General features: G+C 39.3%; 1 protein-coding gene across 2 annotated transcripts; it reads right to left on the bottom strand.

Moving 5' to 3' along the window:
• Window positions 1–3,010: 3,010 nt before the first annotated feature.
• pi4kb (phosphatidylinositol 4-kinase, catalytic, beta) lies at window positions 3,011–19,741 on the bottom strand. 2 transcript variants are annotated; one of them, XM_079470212.1, is made up of 12 exons: window positions 19,556–19,714; window positions 15,920–16,962; window positions 9,533–9,577; window positions 5,693–5,920; window positions 5,350–5,577; window positions 5,149–5,258; window positions 4,953–5,057; window positions 4,740–4,863; window positions 4,280–4,545; window positions 4,060–4,192; window positions 3,862–3,982; window positions 3,011–3,775 (listed from the first exon to the last, which is right to left on the bottom strand). In XM_079470212.1, the coding sequence occupies exons 2-12, from the start codon at window positions 16,940–16,942 to the stop codon at window positions 3,594–3,596; spliced, it is 2,565 nt and encodes an 854-aa protein (XP_079326338.1). In that variant the 5' UTR covers window positions 16,943–16,962; window positions 19,556–19,714; the 3' UTR covers window positions 3,011–3,593. The 2 variants fall into 2 exon arrangements, with proteins under 2 accessions (XP_079326338.1, XP_079326339.1); XM_079470213.1 differs by lacking the exon at window positions 9,533–9,577 and having other exon boundaries at window positions 19,556–19,741.
• Window positions 19,742–19,809: the final 68 nt, after the last annotated feature.

Below are 19,809 nucleotides of genomic sequence, written 5' to 3'. Positions count from 1 at the left end.
TTGGATACACCTCAGAAAAGTGTAGCACTGATTTATCATTTGTTTAGGTGCCCTATCGGAAATGTGCCTGTATTTGTATATCAATGTTTCATTGCCATCTGGTGGTGAAAATGGAGAATACGAATCAACAAAGTCAAATGGTGTAGTATCAGTCATCATCCAAGGCGTGAAGAAATCTCAGCTTCAGGTTGGAGAGAACGTGGGTTGTTTCTTTTAATAGAAACATTTGTAATTGAGACAACTCCAAACATTTCTGAAATGTTATTTTTTATTTACAATGTCTTCACAGTTAATTATGAAAAATAACAAGTTGATAGTCAATAAACAGACTTCGATGTTCATAGAAAGTGTGTTTAACTGTAAAGATAAAGATGTCTTTAAACACACATCATACTCGTATACATGCATATAAAAGGGACTGTAGTAAACACATGCGCTTTAAGTCCTTATGGCTTAACAATAAATGGTAAAAACGTGAAATTACAAATCAAATTTTTTGAAATTTCCCTAAAAGTTATTATTTGTTAAAAACTATAAAAAAAATATTTTCGATGAGGAAAAATGAACGATGAACACTGATTTTGTAAGTTTGCCTGTTTGCAAATAAATAAACGGTCTATAATTTTTATGGTAGGTTAATCTTTTCTGATAGAGACAGAATATAAACAAACATGGGGAAAAGTATTCTATAAAGGTTATAAATTGATTTGCATTTCAGTCAGTGAAATAAGTATTTGATCCCCGAGCAAAACATAACTTTGTACTTACTGGAGAAACCCTTGCTGGCAAGCACAGAGGTCAGATATTTCTGGTTCTGGTTACCAGGTTTGCACATGTGTCAGGATACATTTGAGTCCACTCCTCTGTAAATCTTTAAGGTTTCTTGGCTGTGAAGGAGTCAATTACAGATAGGACTGTTACTTTGGTTCCTATTTTCATGATGTTCTGCAATCCGCATAATGGTCACTATCTCAGTAAGAAGTGTGTCATGACTTTTCTTTTGTTTAGTTTTGCTGCACCCTACCAATTTTGCAGTCTAACAATCTGGTCCAGAGATCCTGAGAACTGGCTGGATGTCTCAGATTCTCAATCGGTCCAGCCGGTTGCCGATGGCTGTTTCTGGCTCATCTTGATCTCATGAACCCTTCGAGCTAAAGTAATAAAATCAACAGTAATTATAATCACTTTCTTAATAACAGGTTTCAATAGACATTTCTATAAGTCTTATTATGATTTTGCATTGTTGCATTATATAGAATTAAGAACTAGAAATGGTATGCAAACATTACAAATATTGGTAACAGTCTGTAGTGTGATTTGTACTAATCATTTTCTGTCCTTGCATCAAGACCTTTCATGGTGTCGTTCATTTGAACCTCAATGTTTTCTTCTCTTGCCAAGCCTTGTGGCAAATCCGAGATACCCAGACGAAGGTCATTGTTAACAGCAATGAGCTGACGGAGTTATTCTTCACTCATGTACTTGAATCAAGTATCAAAGTGTTTTGCACGGTCACAATCTGCAAACTAGCTAGCAGCTTTCTGTAAAGTTTCATAACAATGTTTCTAGTTTTGGGGAAATGATTACAGTATGGTTTAATAGAATGCTTCTTAAAAATAGCAGTTTTCTAAACTGGATTTAAGCTTGTGTTTTCAATTCATAAAAGGAATGTAAATTGATGTGCATCGATGTTTTACAACAATCATGCCATGGTCTCCAAACATTTAATATTTTTTTGCACTTTATTTTAAGTCTGGGACACTGTACATTTTTGTAAAATTGTGGCGAACGTTTGTAGTAAAAAGCTTCAAAGCACATCCTAGAAAAGAGTGTTACCACAATTCTTGACCCGATCTTTATGATCCATAAAACTTCACAACAGTGGAATGTTTGGGTTCCCTGATATACACAAGAAATATGCGCAACACAAACATCTATTGGCTGGTCCAAGGAGAATATGTTAAAAAAACTGAACGTTTAAAACATGTGGAATAGGTACATTTAATTTAATATACAAATGAACATTCACAATGGTTATTCACATGATCTTAAGAGCTGGTCCATTTGACAAGTTTCAAAGGAAAGAAAGAATTGAACGTCGAAACAACAAAAGTATAAAATAGTAAAGAAAAGCTGTTGAAAACGTACACGTCTAAACTGAAAGGAATTTGTGTCTTTCGCTGAGAGAAAATCGTTAAGAAACAGATAAATAGTACAGGGATCACAGAGGCATAAGAAGGGGTGAACCTGCCCGATTTCAATGAAAATATAAAACCAGGCAGGGAAGTTTAGACCTGTACATGTAAAAGGAATTAAAACAAAGACTTAATGGGTCGATTACCCCCCCCCCCTTTTTCATAGCCCTTACACTTCTGCTAAAATCTGAGCAGCAATCACTTCTCAATCTAACCCTGTGCAACAGCTTCTGAACTCCTCTCTGATTTATTAAAAATCATAAAAAAACTCCAGTGGCTCACAGTCAACTTACATTTAAAGATGGTTGACCCACCTTCAGGTAGCCAGAGATCAGATGAGAGAAAATGGCCATTATAAATTCAGGCTAGCTGTACAAATGATCATAGCGTGTGCCAAACGTAACAAAATGAAACCCATAGACCTTGAGTGGAGAACGTGTATTTCACAGATGTCATGTAAGCATGAAATATTTCTAAATGGGCAATAAATAGTGTTTTTGTCTCGAAGTCGCCGAGTTCATATTTAAGGCTGCAACATTTGAAACAGCATCCACTTTTGGAAACACTTCCTGTACTTTTTTTTACCATAGTAAAAAAACAGACCAGTTATTATTTTATTTCAGTTTTGTTTTTCAGTTAGACCAGTAACCAATCAGATGAGAGTATATCACTGGTCAGTGTCTTTGGTGTTTTAAAGTTGACAACATCCAAACGCTTTATTCACCCTATAACTGCACAAGGGCTTTTGAAGTAAACGTTTGATGGCTTGATGGTTTTCTTCATTGTGCAGCGCTGACTAAGACAGAGAGCTGAAGTTCTCTTAGAAAACATTTAATGTAACACTGACTTCACATAGCTGGACAAAGCAGCAATGTTTACCACCCCATTCTCTCATTTTACAGGCTATTTACAGGCTTACATACAGCATACTCCTGTTGTCCACCCCAGCAAGGACTACACATTGCAGATGTGCGTGTTAAAATCTGAATGTTATTCAGTAATTTCAATCAATCATGGATAAAAAGCATTAGTGGTATAGCAAAAAAGAAACTGCTGATGTCAATATGGGATGGTAAAGTCTGTACACATGTGCGAGTAAAACCAGGTTGTGAGCCAGAGCAGCCTAGTCTAGTGTTTAAAGGAGGCACTGAAAAACTGGGTAAAAGAACTCTGAAGGGACATCCAGGGAAATGCAAGAAGACAGTTTAAACCAGAAATCCTATTTTGAAAAGAGGACAGTTACTTCACAAGACCTCTTCAGAGTAAAAATAAAAATAAATCCATAACAAAAAATAATCAGGCAGACAAGCAGGGGTGGTTATGGAAAACGGGAGTGGTTTTTCAAAGCGGTGCAGCCTTTTTCCAGTTCTAGCGTTCTAGTCCATGTGCACCCTCCGCTCACATTATGCCATTTGTGAGATATTGGAATCCGTCGTACAGCTTGGTCGTGATGGAACGCATGGAGCCGTCCACCATCTGCTCCACCAACACCTGCAGCTGCTCCTCCGTCAGGTTCATGTGGAATCTTTCCTTCAGGTAACGTATGGTGCTGGAGCCGTGGAAGCAGGGGAGCTGAGAACCTGTCGAATACAAACACAGTTCTGTTGAAAAGCCGAACGATACGAAAAGTTCCAGATTGTGTGTAAACCTTCAAGATGAGTGATACCTTGCTGCATGATTTCTACAATCTGGATGACCTTCTCCATGTGCTTGCGTGCAGCGATGAGTCCTTGGAGCATTAGCATCTTGTAATAGTTGAACATGTCTCCATCCAGACCTCCCATCACCTTTAAGCAGATTTCAGTTATGCATTATTTCTCCCCAATTTGGACATGACCAGTACTTTTTAGAGATCTGCACTTACATCGACAAATTCACTGGTGAGTTTGAAGGCAGACGTCTCAAAGCCCAAGTTTCGTGGAGAGCTGGAGAGGATGAAACCAAAGTCGATGTGAATGATGTGGCCCTCCGAGTCCAGCAGGATATTTCCATTGTGCCTATAATGCAAATAACATATTATAATATAGTGAAGGAATTTTCATTTTTTAGGTGAACTATCCCTTTAGTCGGTGGGTTTCGCTCACCTGTCCTTAACCTGCAGAAGGTAGCAGATGAGGCAGTAGCCTGCACAGCTCTGGACAAAGTTTCGCTGTGCTGTAAGAAAAGCCTCTGTAGTGTAGTTGCCGTGCTCTTGCCGGAAGTAGTCGAGCAACAACAGCTGGCTCTGTTTCTTGACCTGGTGAATGGACACAGCGTTGACCACGGGCTCGATCATGCCGCTGTCTGAAGAGATGACCAGGATTTTATAGGGCTTGATCCACAGAGGAACCCGCTCTTGCTCCCAGATAATCTAAGAGACCCGAAACATGATTAGAATGAGTGACAACGATAAAGATCAGAAATGTATTTACAGACACAGATTTCTCCCATATAATCCTTTGTATACAGAGAAAAAAAATGATCAGTATCAGAGTTGTATGCTATATGAATATATGTATGACCATGTCTATTTGTGATATAAACAAAAATCTAATGACAAACAACCTGCAGTTGTTTTAGCACTTGGTAGGCAAGCAGCTCCTGTCTCAGGTCATCGCCACATTTCACAATAACAGAAAGAAGACGCCAGCTGGGCAGGTGCCCATAGGGGGAGCACTCTCTGATTCGTCTATTCAACAACACAGAAGAGCAAAACTCAATCACAGTCCAAAACGATCGAATGACAAATCAAACGGAGGTGTAAATTATGATACAGACCTCACTTTTTCCTCCCACGGTTCCTTTAGCGCTACAGCTGAGGGATCTTCAGGGTCCCTCCTGAATGTGGTGGGTGTGTGGGCGAGTTGTTCCGACAGACGTCGTCTAAAATAACAGAACACAAATGTTGTATAATAACTATAGTCTTTACTGTTTGTAGTGATAGATGCATGAGCTCAGCAAGCTACAAGTGTACCTGATGTCTCCAGCTGCAATAAAAATAGGTTCCTTGCTCTCCTGGCTCGTGATGCTATCTACTGAGAACTGGGAGATGTTGTCACAACTGTTGGTGTGGATTTCAGGAAGCTTGAAGAGGAAGCAAATAAAAACAGGTAAGTTCTTTGATGACAATGCTAAAAGTATATTTGTGAAGATGGTTATCATTCTTTCCGGGTACCTCCACCTGCAGCTCTCCGATGTCATCTACAGACCACGCCTCGTCGTCGTTGTCATAATTGGGAACTGTGGAAAAGCTGCTGGCACGCTGGTCGGGCGTAATGCCGCAATCCGGGAGATTCTCTACAGAGCGTGTGCTGCGGATCCGTGTTTCTGGAATCCTGACTGGCACGCTTGACGTCTCAAAGTTTTCACATTCCAGAACTTCTACATAGATTAAATAAGGTGCCTGAACAAGCACAAAACATTTTGGGAAATTGTAAAATATTTGTACATACGGAATAAACTATAACACAATAAAACCGAAGCCACTTATTTTTACAAGGAACTGAACACAATCTCACCTTATCCTTTGAGTTGAGCACGACCGCCTGCGTGTGAGGCACACGCACCACGTGGTGGTCGAAAGCAGCAGTGGGAAGCCAGACCCGCGCAGGCAGCTTGTGGTTAAGCAGGGACAGTTCTGAGATCAGCCTCTGAGTCTTCTGTTCTTTGGTGGGCAGAGTGGCCAGTCTTTTGCCAATGCCCATCAGAGACTTAATAAACTCTCTCTGGGGAGTCAGACGCACAGGCTAAGAGATGAAGATTGAGAGGGAAACAAAAGATGATGGGAGAAGTGAGAAACATCATCTTTACATAATGAAGAGTGAAATAAAATGTGAGAGATTTGTAAATGTAAAATTTGACCAAAGAAACAATATGCACGTATAACAAAATATCTCAATATATATTCAATATTAAACTCTTTTCAAGCGAGTATTGACAGGAAGCTGAAAATGTGGGTATTGAGCAAACACTACCAAAGATGAACAAACAAAAACCAGTCACTGACTTTCTATGGACATATGAGTTATAATAGCTTTTTTGTATTAATAAGCACAGTACCATAATGAGCAGTGCTCAAAACATCGTCATGCATGATTGACACAGCATTGTAAACAGAAAATGAAGCATGGGAATAATTTGAAAGAAAAAAGGGTGAGCGAGGGCTTTTAGCAACAGCTGACCACAAGGTGGAGCAAAAGATTCATGAATGAATAGCATCACCTGAAATGAGAAAAGTTTAAACACAAAAACATGAGCTCATCCAAGGACAGAAAATAGTGTGGAGAAAGACTCATCAAACTCCTCCACATGTGCGACCTGTGGTTACAAATGCCAAAGGACACACGGATATCCCCAATCCACGTATAAAGGGTTGTAGAAACAAACGACGGTGCGATAAAATGATTTCCATCTCATAGAACCTAAAGAGAGTGAGCCTAATAAGTGATTTAAAGAAACAGATCATCCAAAAATGAAAATTCTCTCATAATTCACTCACTCTCATACCATCACAGATGTATTACTTTTTTCTTCAGTTAAACCCAAATGAATAATTTGTATTGATGGATTTATATGCGTATCAGATGGATTTATATGCGTAAAACAGCATGTCAATTAAAAATGATCTGTGTGTGTTCAACTGAAGAAAGGAAGTCATATACATCTGGGATGACATATAGATGAGTAAATTATAACTATTTAACATTTTTGGGTGATCGACCTCTTTAAAGCCTTTGCATATACCCAGAACAAAAAAAGGAGTTCATACCACCAATGTCTTCCAAAGAATATCTTACTGTTACTCTGTGTTGTTAATTGTGTTACAAAACCTCTGTAAGAAAACCTAAAGTCTTGTATAATAATCACATCATACTTGTAAGAGAAAACCCCAGTTTGAAGCCGACACAACCCGTATAAATGATTCCATTTGTTACATAATAAAACCCAACAGCTCAAAAACTCAAAACACGTTCACATTTGATTAAATAAGAGAATAAGAAGAAAATTACACATCCCAATAAGTACAACTAAAACGTAAAAGAACAAAGAATCTGTGTTTGCAAGCATGCTGTCACATCATAGAAAATAACTTTGGTCAGAAGCTTAACATTTATCATCTATTTTCAACATAAATCTCTTTCTACCAATAAGGTACAAGTCAGTTTTTTTTAAACAATCAAGGCATAAATCCGTTAAATTTCCTAATGGATTAAACCAAAAGAAATTGGTCTGGTCCCAAACTAACTTAAAGGAATTGTTCACTTTCAACATACATTTTCATGATAATTTACTCACCCCTGTTGTCATCCAAGATGTTTATGTATTTTTTTTCTTTAGTCGAAAAGAAATTAAGGTTTTTGATGAAAACATTCCAGGATTATTTTCCATATAGTGGACTTCAATGGACTCCAAACGGTTGAAGGTCAAAAAGCTTTAAAGGGCTTTAAAGGATACTAGAAGATGAATACGGGTCATTTTCTAAACAAATTTAAATGTATATGCTTTATAAACACAAATGCTCGCCTTGCTCTGTTCTGTGAAGCGTGAAAAGGTCACGATTTGACATAGGCGGAATCCAGGATACGCACACGAAATGACCATTTTAAACAAAAAACTTACACAAAGAAAATAAAAAATGTGTCATTGAACATTCAACAACGGTCAACAACTTTTGAAAGGTCCTCCTCCACATTTATAAAAACTGACTCTGAAAAGGACATGCTTGGCATAGGCACTACAATCTTTTTCACGCTTCGTAATTTTGACCTTCAACTGTTGGAGTCCATTGAAGTCCTCTATATGGAGAATAATCCTGGAATGTTTTCATCAAAAACTAGGGATGTACCGATCCGATACTCTGGATCGGATTTGGCTCCGATCCATACCTTTTTGAATGGATCGGGTATCGATCATGCGCGAGTCAGCACAACCGATCCAAATCCGATACCAAATTACCAGCAATTGTTGAACGGGGAGCTGTATTTAAGATAATAGAAAACGTTCGTTTATTTTGAGAAAAATGCATTTACTTAAAACAATAGTTAAATACTTTGAAATTTATTTTGCGTAATGGCCCGACAGGCGAGTTTAGTGGGGAGACCTTTCAGGACCCAACTTTATGCCTATATGGAAATTTCAGCACGTTGAAGATGTCGCAGATGTGGAAATATTTCACGCTTGAAACAACAGAAAGCAGCACAGCTGCCTGTGTGTAAGTACTGTTGCGCGTTACAACACGACACATTTAATCAAACATCTTCAGAAGCATCACGGAAAAGATCACGAAGAGTTTGTACAAGCGAAACGCAAAAAGGACGAATTAAAGCACCAAACCTTGCAGGAATTATTTCAAAGGCAAGAAAAATTTCACAAATACGACAAAAAAAAGTTGTGGAATTTATTGTACTAGATAATCAGCCTCTCTCTGTTGTGGAAAATGTAGGCTTCCGTCGCCTGAACCGCGTTACTTTACCATCGCGTAAATACATTTCTGAAACAGCTTTGCCCGAGTTATTTTATAGTGTCGTCGCATGTTGCGGATCAGTTAAAAGATGTAAAATCTTTGAGCTTCACTGCTAATATTTGGAGCTCCGACGTGTGTCCCATTCCCTTTTGAGTTTAACCGCGCATGGGATGGATTCTGGTTACGCATTGCAGAGTGCTGTGCTACATGCTAAAGAGTTGCGAGGATCACAAACAACAGCGTGATTTCAGCTTCAGGAAAATACAGATTGTCATTTGGATGACTCCATAGCTTGATTAAATGTAATTTATTTCAATTATAAGTTTAGCACAGTGTTCTTAATAAAGATGTCCGTCATACTGTGTATATTAATTATCTAAGTTTTGATGTATTTCATGAATATGCAAAGCTTGACTTTAAGCAGATAAATTTAATGACTGTGTGAGTTACAGACATTTCTAAACCTTAAAAGGTCAACAATAACTGATATCGGATTTGGATCGGTATCGGCCGATATTTGAAAGTTCAGTATCGGAATCGGATCGGCAGAGAAAAACTGGTATCGGTGCATCCCTATCAAAAACCTTAATTTATTTTCGACTAAAGAAAAAAAATACATATACATCTTGGATAACAACAAGGGTGAGTAAATTATCACGAAAATGTATGTTGAAAGTGAACAATTCCTTTAAATATTGTGAGATTAAGAGTTTTATCTCAGCGTTTATTTTGGACCTTTTTAGTGAAATACGCCAAGATATTAACATGCAACGGCATGATTGCAAATCTCAAAGGCACACATTTGAAGGAATCTGTCGAGTCAACCCCGCCTGCAAACACACAGCCATCATCCCACTACGCACAGAGAAGAGTTAATGGATGGTGAGAGACTTACTGTACCAGCCTCTAGCTCGAGACTGTCGGAGCTGGAGCTCAAATTCTGAGAAAGGAAAAGGGAGGGGGGCAGTTACAGTACAAGAGCAGGGGAAGGGTGGGGGGAGAGCAAGACAAAAACACAAGGTTACACTCCGCTCAAGTGTTTGAGCATCTAAGACTGCAGGCCTGCAGAAAGTACTGTCATATTTATCTCTGGCAGCTGATGTGACTGGGTATAATCCTTGAGCTACTCATTCAATGGCGGGTGGTGAGGACAGGGTGAGGGATTACAGTACACACAGAAACGCAATCATACACACACAGCTTAATGCTACACTGTAAAACTTTGCTGTAAATTCGCAGCAGGTTTGGAAGTAACTTACTGTAGATTTCATTTACAATTTCGTTTAAACAAACTGGTTTAATCATTTGTAAATATAATGTCATACATGTTATTAAAATACATATTTATATTTAATTTGACAAAACAAAACTGTCAAAATGATTTGCTGCATCCGGGTTACCGTGTGTTATTTGTTTTGAGAGGTTATCATCTGGGAATAACTAACCTACAAATGTTGCGACTGGCCAATCAGAATCAAGCATTCCAACGAGGTGTAATAAAGTTGATTAACCCTAACTTTTATAGTATTTCACTGAAGACAAACACGGGTGTGTTTACACTAACTATTTACCAAATATGTTGCATATCACTGCATCATCATCCTTCAAGGCCACTGCATCCATAAAAAAAATCATATCTCGCATTTAAAATCATCATCAGGGTTAATTCAGATCATAACATCAAAGTCACAGAGATATTGGCCCATACTGCATCTTGGACCAGCACCAACATCATGACATCATACACTGTGCAGACACCATGACTGTAGTGGTCTTATAAGAAAGATGATGAATCCGCTAACAGGCTGGAACTAAAACAATCATGCATATGTTGAGAGTCTTATAAATATTCTCGTCAATTCAAACATGTATAAACACAAAAGAAGATTCTGGTAATAACAAGCATCCACGCCAGATCTACCCGACTGCCCAAAACCTTATGACTGCAGGACGCCCACCCGCCTCTCGACTGACCTGTTCTCTTAAATGGCAAGATAAACATGCTTGATGCGTCACTATTCACTTTGTTTACAGCACTATTGCATTCATAGGGCCAAACAGCTGTAATGGTTCAGTTTTCAGGGAGCGTCCAACTACAGTTTTTCCTTTAGTTCCCCAGTAGGGTCAAGCAGCTGTCATGTTTACATGCATCACGTCCAACAAACGGTCCATTTACAAATTCGGTGGATGTTACACTGCTGGATGGTGGCTTTTCAATTCCATTAAAAAAGCCTTAAATTTCAATGGCTTGGAGCGTTAAAAATACTCAGAACACACGCAGCAAAGGCACTTACACTTCCTTCAGCAAAATAACAGTTGATTGTAGCACTATTTTGTGCCTGGGGATGAGAGTTATTAATTCCATGTGTATTAGTTGAATTATAAACTTTGTCTCGATAAGGCTGAACCCATCAGTTCTTCCAGCCAAGCAGGGGTCCAAATTCCACTTGATAACACGGAGTAACATTGTCCTGCCCAGACTCTATCCTGAAAAGCTCTCTAAAAGGAGATAAGACTACTACCATAATTCCGTAAAAAGTTTAGAGAAAGAATTAAATATTTTCATGAAAGGCTGCTCGATCATGACATCATGATCGCAATTGTTTTGGCCAGTATTGAGATGCCGATTATTTAACACGATTACTCATGAACACATAGAAAAAAACTTGGCTTTTAAACTCTGAATTTGACTGAAAGATAAATGTAAAGAAATAGCACTGCTGAACCACTGTAAGAAAAGGGTGCGCTGTTGATTTATGCAAAATGGAATGTGGCACAATAATAGTTTACCTCGATTATATTGTTTTTGTAATTGATGAAGGCCAAAATTGACAATAACGATTCATTTTCGATCAATTCCACAGCCCTATTTGCATGATTAGATTAAAAAGCAGCAGTGATTTATTTACACAGAGCTGCAGTTGAAAAGGGATCTGATTGACTTTTATCAGAGCAATGTGCATAGCATACGAGTCAGCACACATCTCATTTGCGTAAAAGCTCAACATGCCGGAGAAGATCAACGTTAAAAAGGGAAAAAAGCTCAACTTTATTTTCAATTCACCCCAATTCCAAATACATTTCTTTCCTGCCCTCTTCACACACAAAAAATATTCTGTCATGAACTACTCACACTCTAGTTGTTCCTAACCTGTATGCATTTCTTTGTTCAGCTAAATAAATAAATATATTTGGAAGAGGTTAGCATCTGACAATTCTGGGGCACCATTGACTACCATATTAGGACAAATTATTGTATCATTTTTTGTTCTGTGGAGCACAAAATAAGATATAGAGGAATTTAGGAAAGCAAACAGTTTTGGGGCACCTTTGACTACCTTACATTTTTTCTACTTTGGTAGTCAATGGTGCCCCACCCACATTCTTGCAAATATCTTTCTTCGTTATTAAACAGAAGAAATGTATACAAGTTAGGAACAACTAGAGGGTTTGAATCCCTTTAAAAAACACTACAACGTGTTTAAAGCCACAATATGTAAATTTGGAACGCTAGATGGCGCATTTTCAAAACAACAACAAAAGGCGAAGCTTTATGTTATGTAGGAGAGTGGAATTATGGGACATGTCGTTTTTACCATCCAGAGACGTATGGAGATCGCACATCATGTTCACAGAAGAGGTAATGAAAAATTTTTATTTTATGTCATCGTAATGAATTAGCTTACAAGTAACGTGGAATGTAATGCTACACAGTTTTACCTGTTTCAAAACAGTATTTCAGTTGTTGTTTAAAAAGTAAACTACATTTATTCTTTTTGGGGTTTCCTTTACTCGCCAAAGAGTAATCGTGATCCATAATAATAGAACAACAGATGCTCCGTCCCAGATGTTGTATAACCAATTCCACATTTGCGTGTTGCTGTGTTTCTACAACTGGAAACTGAGGGTATTGCGGAGCAACGGATATGTCACTGATATGGGACAAATACAAGGGAGACAAGGGAAGGGCCATTATTTTTATTTCTCTGGATTTGCACATTCTTGGGAACATTCAGGATAATGTAAGTACACACTGCATGAAATATATCACACTGTGCAAGTGATTTTTGGATATTTCAATACAAAATTCTTCCATATTGTGGAATCAGCCCTATACTCATGATGTATTTAAATGCTTATCTTTATCTAACTTCCATTGAGTAAACCACCACTACGTGTCACAATGTCTAAAGGTAATCACTAAAGTAAAACATTCCTACGTTATAATCTTTAACACCCTTCCTTTGTGAGCTAATGTCATGGACACGTTTCATAATAATTTACCAATAAACAGCTTGCTGCTGTGAAAAGGACGTCACCTCTGTTACCATAGCAGCATGTGGCAATATCGCTGCACTGAGATCACGTTCCGGAGGGGGGAACAAAACTACACTGCACGGAGATAAAAGAGGAAGGCGAATGATTGTGCACACATGACTGGATGTCAGAACAGAGGGTGTACTGGGTGAAAGGAGCGACAGGGCGTGCCGAGTCATGAGGTGGGGATAAAGGAACGAAAAATACAGCTAAAAGGTGCTCTGAAGTTGCACATCACAAAGGAACATGATACCTAGGAGGATATTGCATAACCTGCTGACCTGACACTACATAATGGCTGCGAATTGTTTTTAAAGACAATACGCTCTGTATACTAACCCATATAAACGGTTTCCTTCTGGGCTGATGAAGAGACACAGTTTCTGTATATCTCATGTTTATCATGTTTAAGTACTTACAGAACAACAATGCACCCTGCAAATATCCACAGAGTCTTTAATTCGATCACATTTAACAAAGACAGATACAGCTGTTCGATTATTTCAATTAAAACATGTGTTCCTGTAGAATTGTCCAATAAGGGACTAAAAAAATTGTTACGTAACAATTTTTCATGTTCGGAAAAAACTTTCCAAAACCTGTACAAACATTGGGGGAGTGTATCAAGCACAGAAATACTACCTAATACGTCCAACTCGTTTTTGTCAAGTTGACCATGTTAAGCATGAGAAGACGCCATGTTTCACATTGTTAAGTCAGAATGCATGACACACTGTTGCAACACCCCTTTTATGTAAACTAGACATACAAAATCAAAATCATACTAGAACAGTTTTCTAAACTAAGAATATGAAAACAAACCTTAAATCCTTATCTGGTAATATATAACGTTTTAAGAAATGGCCATTTGGTATAATGCTATAGTAATACTGTCCTTCCACTTCATTCACAATATCCACCTTATTTTTAGTAAACGATGTGACGTACATAATTTTTGTCTTGAGACTTCTGTTGAAGTAGCCGGCCTTACTTTCTTCAGCTTTAAATCCTCATAGTAACATGGCCTGGTAAACTACAAGCTGTCAGTACTGTTTAACGTGTTGATATAATGTTAAATCTGCTTTGGATAAAAGCGTCTGCCAAATGAATGAAAATGTAATGACAGGGCAAGTCCTGCAACCGTTAGTCATGCAGCTGTGATTCTCTGACAGGAAGGTTTACTTTTGCCTATTTAGTTTTAAACTGCTAAATACATATAAAATGCTGACATCATTTTAACTGCTGCTAATATTATTATACTACTATTTGCATATTGCTTATTTAGTTTTGCTAAATATGTTTTATATATAAGGAGCGTGACATCCAGATTCAGTTCTGGTGCGTGGATTACGGTCAAAACCAATGTCTTTTAGACATTTTTATACGTTTGCACCAGATATTATTGCAACCTCTAACTGCACACATTAAGCTTGTACCTTGGATTCCATAATAAATATTAACTAGCCATTCAAAACGGCACTCTGTTCACTTGCAATACGACTGCCGTTAGCTAAAGAGGCTCACCGGAAGTCTAAACACAAACAGTTCAAAGATGGCGGTGCCCTCATTTACGCCCAAAACAAGTTGAATACTGGCCATACGAACAGGACCCAATCCATCTGCTACACCCATCTCCAAGCTAATCCTGGAGTTCTGACCCATTGAGAGTTCAGCGTGCCACTTGTTAGCAGGACGAGAGTTGATTTGTTAGTGGCATGAAACCCAAAGGATTATTAGCACGCCTACGCATATAAAACAAAAAGAAGAGGCTGTCCTAACAAGGAGAACTGCAGAGATTCTTCTGTGAGGACAAACTAAGATGTATTCACTCCTGCCTTTAATAGGATTGGGGCTTCAAATTTACATATATGGCTGTGGCAGCGTAATTCAAATATGTAGGAAATCACGGCTTGGTTCCAAAATCAAATCAGCTCTGTATCTAGAAAGCATCAAAGCCACATTACCAAAAGCTTTCCGAAAGGTAGCTGGTAACATTAGACTGCATTCTTAGCATGTTAGGACAGATAGATTTTATGGCAGCATTACATCATATCCAATCCCATAATGCACTGTAACAAGCTGAAAAGATTTAAGAGAAATGCAGACTTAAAATTACATGAATTAATTAATATACAAATTTGAAGAAAATTACAAACTGTATTACCCAAAATGTGTGCGCGCAATGTATCATACAGAAAGATTTAAGAAATCTTGCCAAATTTTCATTTAATCAGCATTTCTAGATGTATTGTGGCCATTCCAGTCCAGTGTCTGATGCATTTTAACAAAGTCAAACCTCAGGAGTGACAAAATAATCCAAAAACAGTGTGAAAGACTGAACGCATGACAATACATGTAATAAAAAAATCATTAAAAACTTTTTCCAAATCCATGTAAAAAATGTACTGCTGTTTTTTGAATATGAACTTGTTTGTATATTTTTTCAGACCGCAAATACTGCAGAATATCTTTTCTGTTATTTTGACTTTTTCTATTTTCTGCAAATAGAAAGAATATTGTTTTTGAAATTTGGAAGAAATATGTGCTATTTGTGTGGCTACAAACAGAATTCCAAAACAATCATTACTATAATATATAAAAGTCACTATTCCAGTTAGAATTGTGTGACAGTTTATATAAACTAAAAGTAAGGTATCTCACAAAGACCGGTTTTTAAAGAAACCGCTGTAATAGTCAACTGCTCGGCAACGAGAATGTTAGTCCCAGAGTCACACTAGCTAATGTGGACCAGGGACACACCTTTTCCAGCGCATCCATAGAGACCACACAAATCTGTGAGCTGTTTGCCTTCCTTATTTGCATCCAGCAGCTGAGAACCAACATCTGTGGCAGGTGTATGTAATGGCTAGAGAGTGTACTAAATCACTAAAACACTTAAGCTAACATGTAACAAATATGACAATTACACAAGCATGTGACCATTGTGACCTCACAGGTATCTCACCTCATCTTGACTGCTCTCTACTTTGGGGTTGCTGGCGGTTCTCTTCAGATTGCTGCTGAGGCTGATACTGACGGTGGCGTCGGATTTTGAGCGCTGGTGCGTGCGTTTGGAGGGCGAGAGGCTGTTTTCGCTCATGCCCTGACCATGATGAAGGGGAGGGGGGCAGGGGGGAGGCTGCGGCATCTCCCTGCGGAGCCGCTGGCTGGAGGGCTTGAGCTCGTCTGACAGGATGAGTTTACGCAGCTTCGTGCCGCGAGAGTACCGCTGCGTGGAGATGTGCATGTCAGAAGAGTAGGCCCCCAACAGCCAGGCGCACTGCAGGGAGAAGTTGATGCTTTGCCGACAGCGGTGAACCACGTAGGGTTTTATGGCGTCGCCCACGTCCTCGTCCATGTGGATGTACATATTGAGCAACTGGGGCAAGTAAAAATCCACTTCTTCGTTTCGGAAACTAAATAGTCGATTGCCGATATAAGCTTGGACACCGGGCTCCTTAGAGTTGTAAAGATAAGAGATTGCCATGGAGACATCGAACAACTTAGACTCAAATAGCCGCAGGAGCCAGGACTGTTTGGAGGAGTTGTTCTTCTGACGCCGCCGTACGCTCTTTACGGGCTCCGCCTCCTCCTTGCTGATCTTTTGAGGCTTTCCTCCCCCTACATCTGTGGGCTCATGGTGCACAGAACCGTTTGCCAGACCAGGCTCTGCTTCACCTGGAGGTACATCTCCGTCGCCCTTCAAGAATTTCACCTTTTGGAGAACCTCCTGGCAGGCTTTCTTTGCCACCTCGGTATCAATCACCAGGCTGAGTTCACCCACTCCCTCGGATATGACGTCCAGAGTGGGGCTCGAAGTGGACAGGCCTTCGCTGGTGCTCGGGCTGGAGCTGGTTAGTGGATGAGGGCCAGAGGATGGAGAAGAGGGTAGGGACAGAGAGGAGGTGGAGGAGGTGGTAGAGGCTGACGGGCTTTTCTGCAGCTCTTCAAGCCGGACGGGGGACAGCTCCAGCTCGGTGTCACCCATGGCCACAAACTCTCAGGCCACTGCAAAAGACCATGACAGGTATTAGAAAGAGGCAACATACCATCAGCAAGCAGGACTAGAGCAAACTGGCTTTGCATAGCAATAAAACATATATACATACATTTCTGTGAGTGAATCAGAATAATGAAAAACCTTTCATCATTTACTCAGCCAATATGTCATTCCAACCCTGTAAGGCTTCCTTTCTTCTTCAGAACACAAAAGAAAATATTTTGAAGAATGTTTTAGAAGAACATTGGCCCCATTGACGCCCATTATTGTATGGACATAAAACCACATTTCTCGAAACATCTTTCTTTGTGTTCTACAGAAGACAGGTTAAGAATGACATGATGGTGAATAAATGACAGAATTGTTATTTTTCTATGTCTTTAAGACAACTGACATTGAGTCGTCGAACTTTGTTTACTTTTTTAGTGTCTTTAAAATACATTACATCACATTAAAACCAACTTTTATGTTTAGATAAACCTCCTTTAGCGAGAGCCAAGAAAAGCTCTTCCTCAGGGTCATGCTGATCTGCAGCTACACAGAACCCCATAATCCGCCTCCAGCAGATTACCTCACCATACCAGAAGGCCAGCCCAGTACCAGACAATGTCAAGCATAGGCCTCTTTCACTGCGTGACATGTACAAAGCGGAAGTAGGGTAAACGCTTGTCCGGTCAATGCTCTAGCTCCGTTCACTACACAGAACTGTTGTGGAGACTAGAAGAAGTTAGGCATGTAGTGCTCCCTTTATGCTGATTTGACTAACATAAATCAGACCTTGAAAATAAATAAGTCGCTCAAAAAACAATGTTTTGTAAACAATGTAAGTTTTTTTCCCCTTATTTTACATCTCCCAGTAAACCATGAACAAATCGGACAAAATATGCTACTTTTGCTTTTGGTAAATAAAAATGAATGCCTGTGAAAAAACAAGCTGAATGAATGCCTATGGCAGCAGTGCAGCAGGAAAAAGCTTTACCCTACATTCGGTCGCCGTCGCCATATTGTGAATGAGGCTTATCGTTCCACCGATTCATGCCAGCCGGTACGTAAATGGTTTCATTTTCCACCGCAGGGGAAGACAAGAGACTGAGCTATAACGTCTCTGCGTTCATTCATTAGCACGATTTAGCACGGTTTGACATCCATGCCGAAAATTCAGAGCATTTGTAATCGTGCTGTGTCGAAACCAGGCTCACGTGGAAACATAACTGAAACCGTTTCAGATGCGATGGTGGAAAAGCGCTCAGTGTCTCAAATACCACAGTTAACACAATACCTCCACATTATAAAAGTCTGAGTGCTGAAACATATACAGATAAGAGAGACAGCTCACCAGACACTTTGATTTTGTTACCAGCCTTGAAAGCCCTCGAAGTCATCAAGAAAACAATGGAAAGTTGAGTTCCACTGACATAGTGGAAAGTCTGATCATCAAAATGTCTGCCGAACTGTCAAAAGTTATTACAAGAGGAAGATACGACTGTTTTTAGATCCCTGAAACTTGAACTCCGATTCTGAAAGTGATGTACAATAAAGCACACGGCAACTAGTGGAGATCAAGTCATCTCAAATGAAGACACCAGCTTGCTTTGCATCAAAGTCTTGCGGACTGTTTACTCTGAGCTGACAGTTTGTGTGTTGTGCCAGCTCCCTCGTGTTAAGTCCTGCATGATGGAAAAACACTGCTCTACAAAAAAACACTTGATAGCATTACAACATGGATTCACACAATTTAGTTAGAAAGAAAATAACATTCAAACTTTGCTTGCAAACTAAAGCGTTACCTTTGGTTTCACAGGAAAACTACTTGTCTGAAATACATGCTTCTCTTATTGCAATGGAATGAAGGCACAATCCTATCATTGAAAGGTGAGAGCAGCACTGATACAGTAATCTAGACTAGAGGAACACACATGTCGATCATGATCTACCAAAAGACCTAGACACCCACACAACACTGAGCAAAGACCCACTATCACCATTTCAAGAGACCCTCAAAGAAAAACATCATGAAACTCAATCTACATAAATAATTTAGAAGAAATTTATATATTCTCTGGAATGAACAAGTCATCAACATCGACACAACCAATTATTTATATACAACGCATATCCGTTTGACGAAAACTGAGAAGGTTTTATTAAAAGTCTGAGACAACACTTCACACTAAACAAGTGCATTTGTTTGACTGTCAAACCACATTAAAGTGTCTGAAATCACTGTTCGGTGGGCTTTGTAATCGCAATATTATTTGTTATTGTCTGATTTGAGATGGTGACTTTTGTACCGAGTTAGCATCCGAGCATATTTAGCGGAGGCACGTCGACTACTTTCACTGTCACGTTAATACCCCCCCCCCCTAAAATCTATTCTAAAGGCAGCACTACAGTATATGTCCAAAATTGGTGAATGATTAAATAAACACTAGTAATTGTTGAAAGTTTGACAGTTGTGAAGGCCAGAGAGCAACAGCCTCATAAATACGCAAACGGATGCTACGCACTTAGCCGAGCGGCTAACGCGACGTCTTTTCTTTTAAACGTCCCTTCCCCTCTGCGACCCAAATGAACACTTATTAAGTGAAACAGCAGTCTTACCTCAAAATAAACCGGATGAAGGGGCTGAGTTATATTAATCGGCTTTTCTGTGTTTTAAATGCCCCATTTGGGAGCTGCCGATCTCCTGTTGCTTAATAGCCGGTTCGCTAATAAAGCGAGTGGAGAAATGACACGCGCGGGCTGCCCGCATCAACTGCCTGATCCCAGCATACATACAGAAAGCATATAACAACATAACGAGCTGACTATTTAGATAACATTTTTTGCCACCTAGGCGAAACTGCAAATGCTGT

Source organism: Barbatula barbatula (assembly GCF_947034865.1).
Source record: "Barbatula barbatula genome assembly, chromosome: 12".
NCBI lineage: Eukaryota > Metazoa > Chordata > Actinopteri > Cypriniformes > Nemacheilidae > Barbatula > Barbatula barbatula.
The sequence above is the reverse complement of the archived record's forward strand: the minus strand, read 5'-3'. Positions and strand labels throughout refer to the sequence as shown.

What these genes read in the sequence shown, in the direction of transcription:
- pi4kb (XM_079470212.1), bottom strand. Translation starts at nt 16,942, where the DNA reads ATGGGTGACACCGAGCTGGAGCTGTCCCCCGTCCGGCTTGAAGAGCTG. An exon ending in TAGAGAGCAGTCAAGATGAG is followed by an intron (nt 9,578 to 15,919) that starts GTGAGATACCTG and finishes TTCCTTTCTCAG; the next exon opens with AATTTGAGCTCCAGCTCCGA. An exon ending in TCACCAGTGAATTTGTCGAT is followed by an intron (nt 3,983 to 4,059) that starts GTAAGTGCAGAT and finishes ATCTGCTTAAAG; the next exon opens with GTGATGGGAGGTCTGGATGG.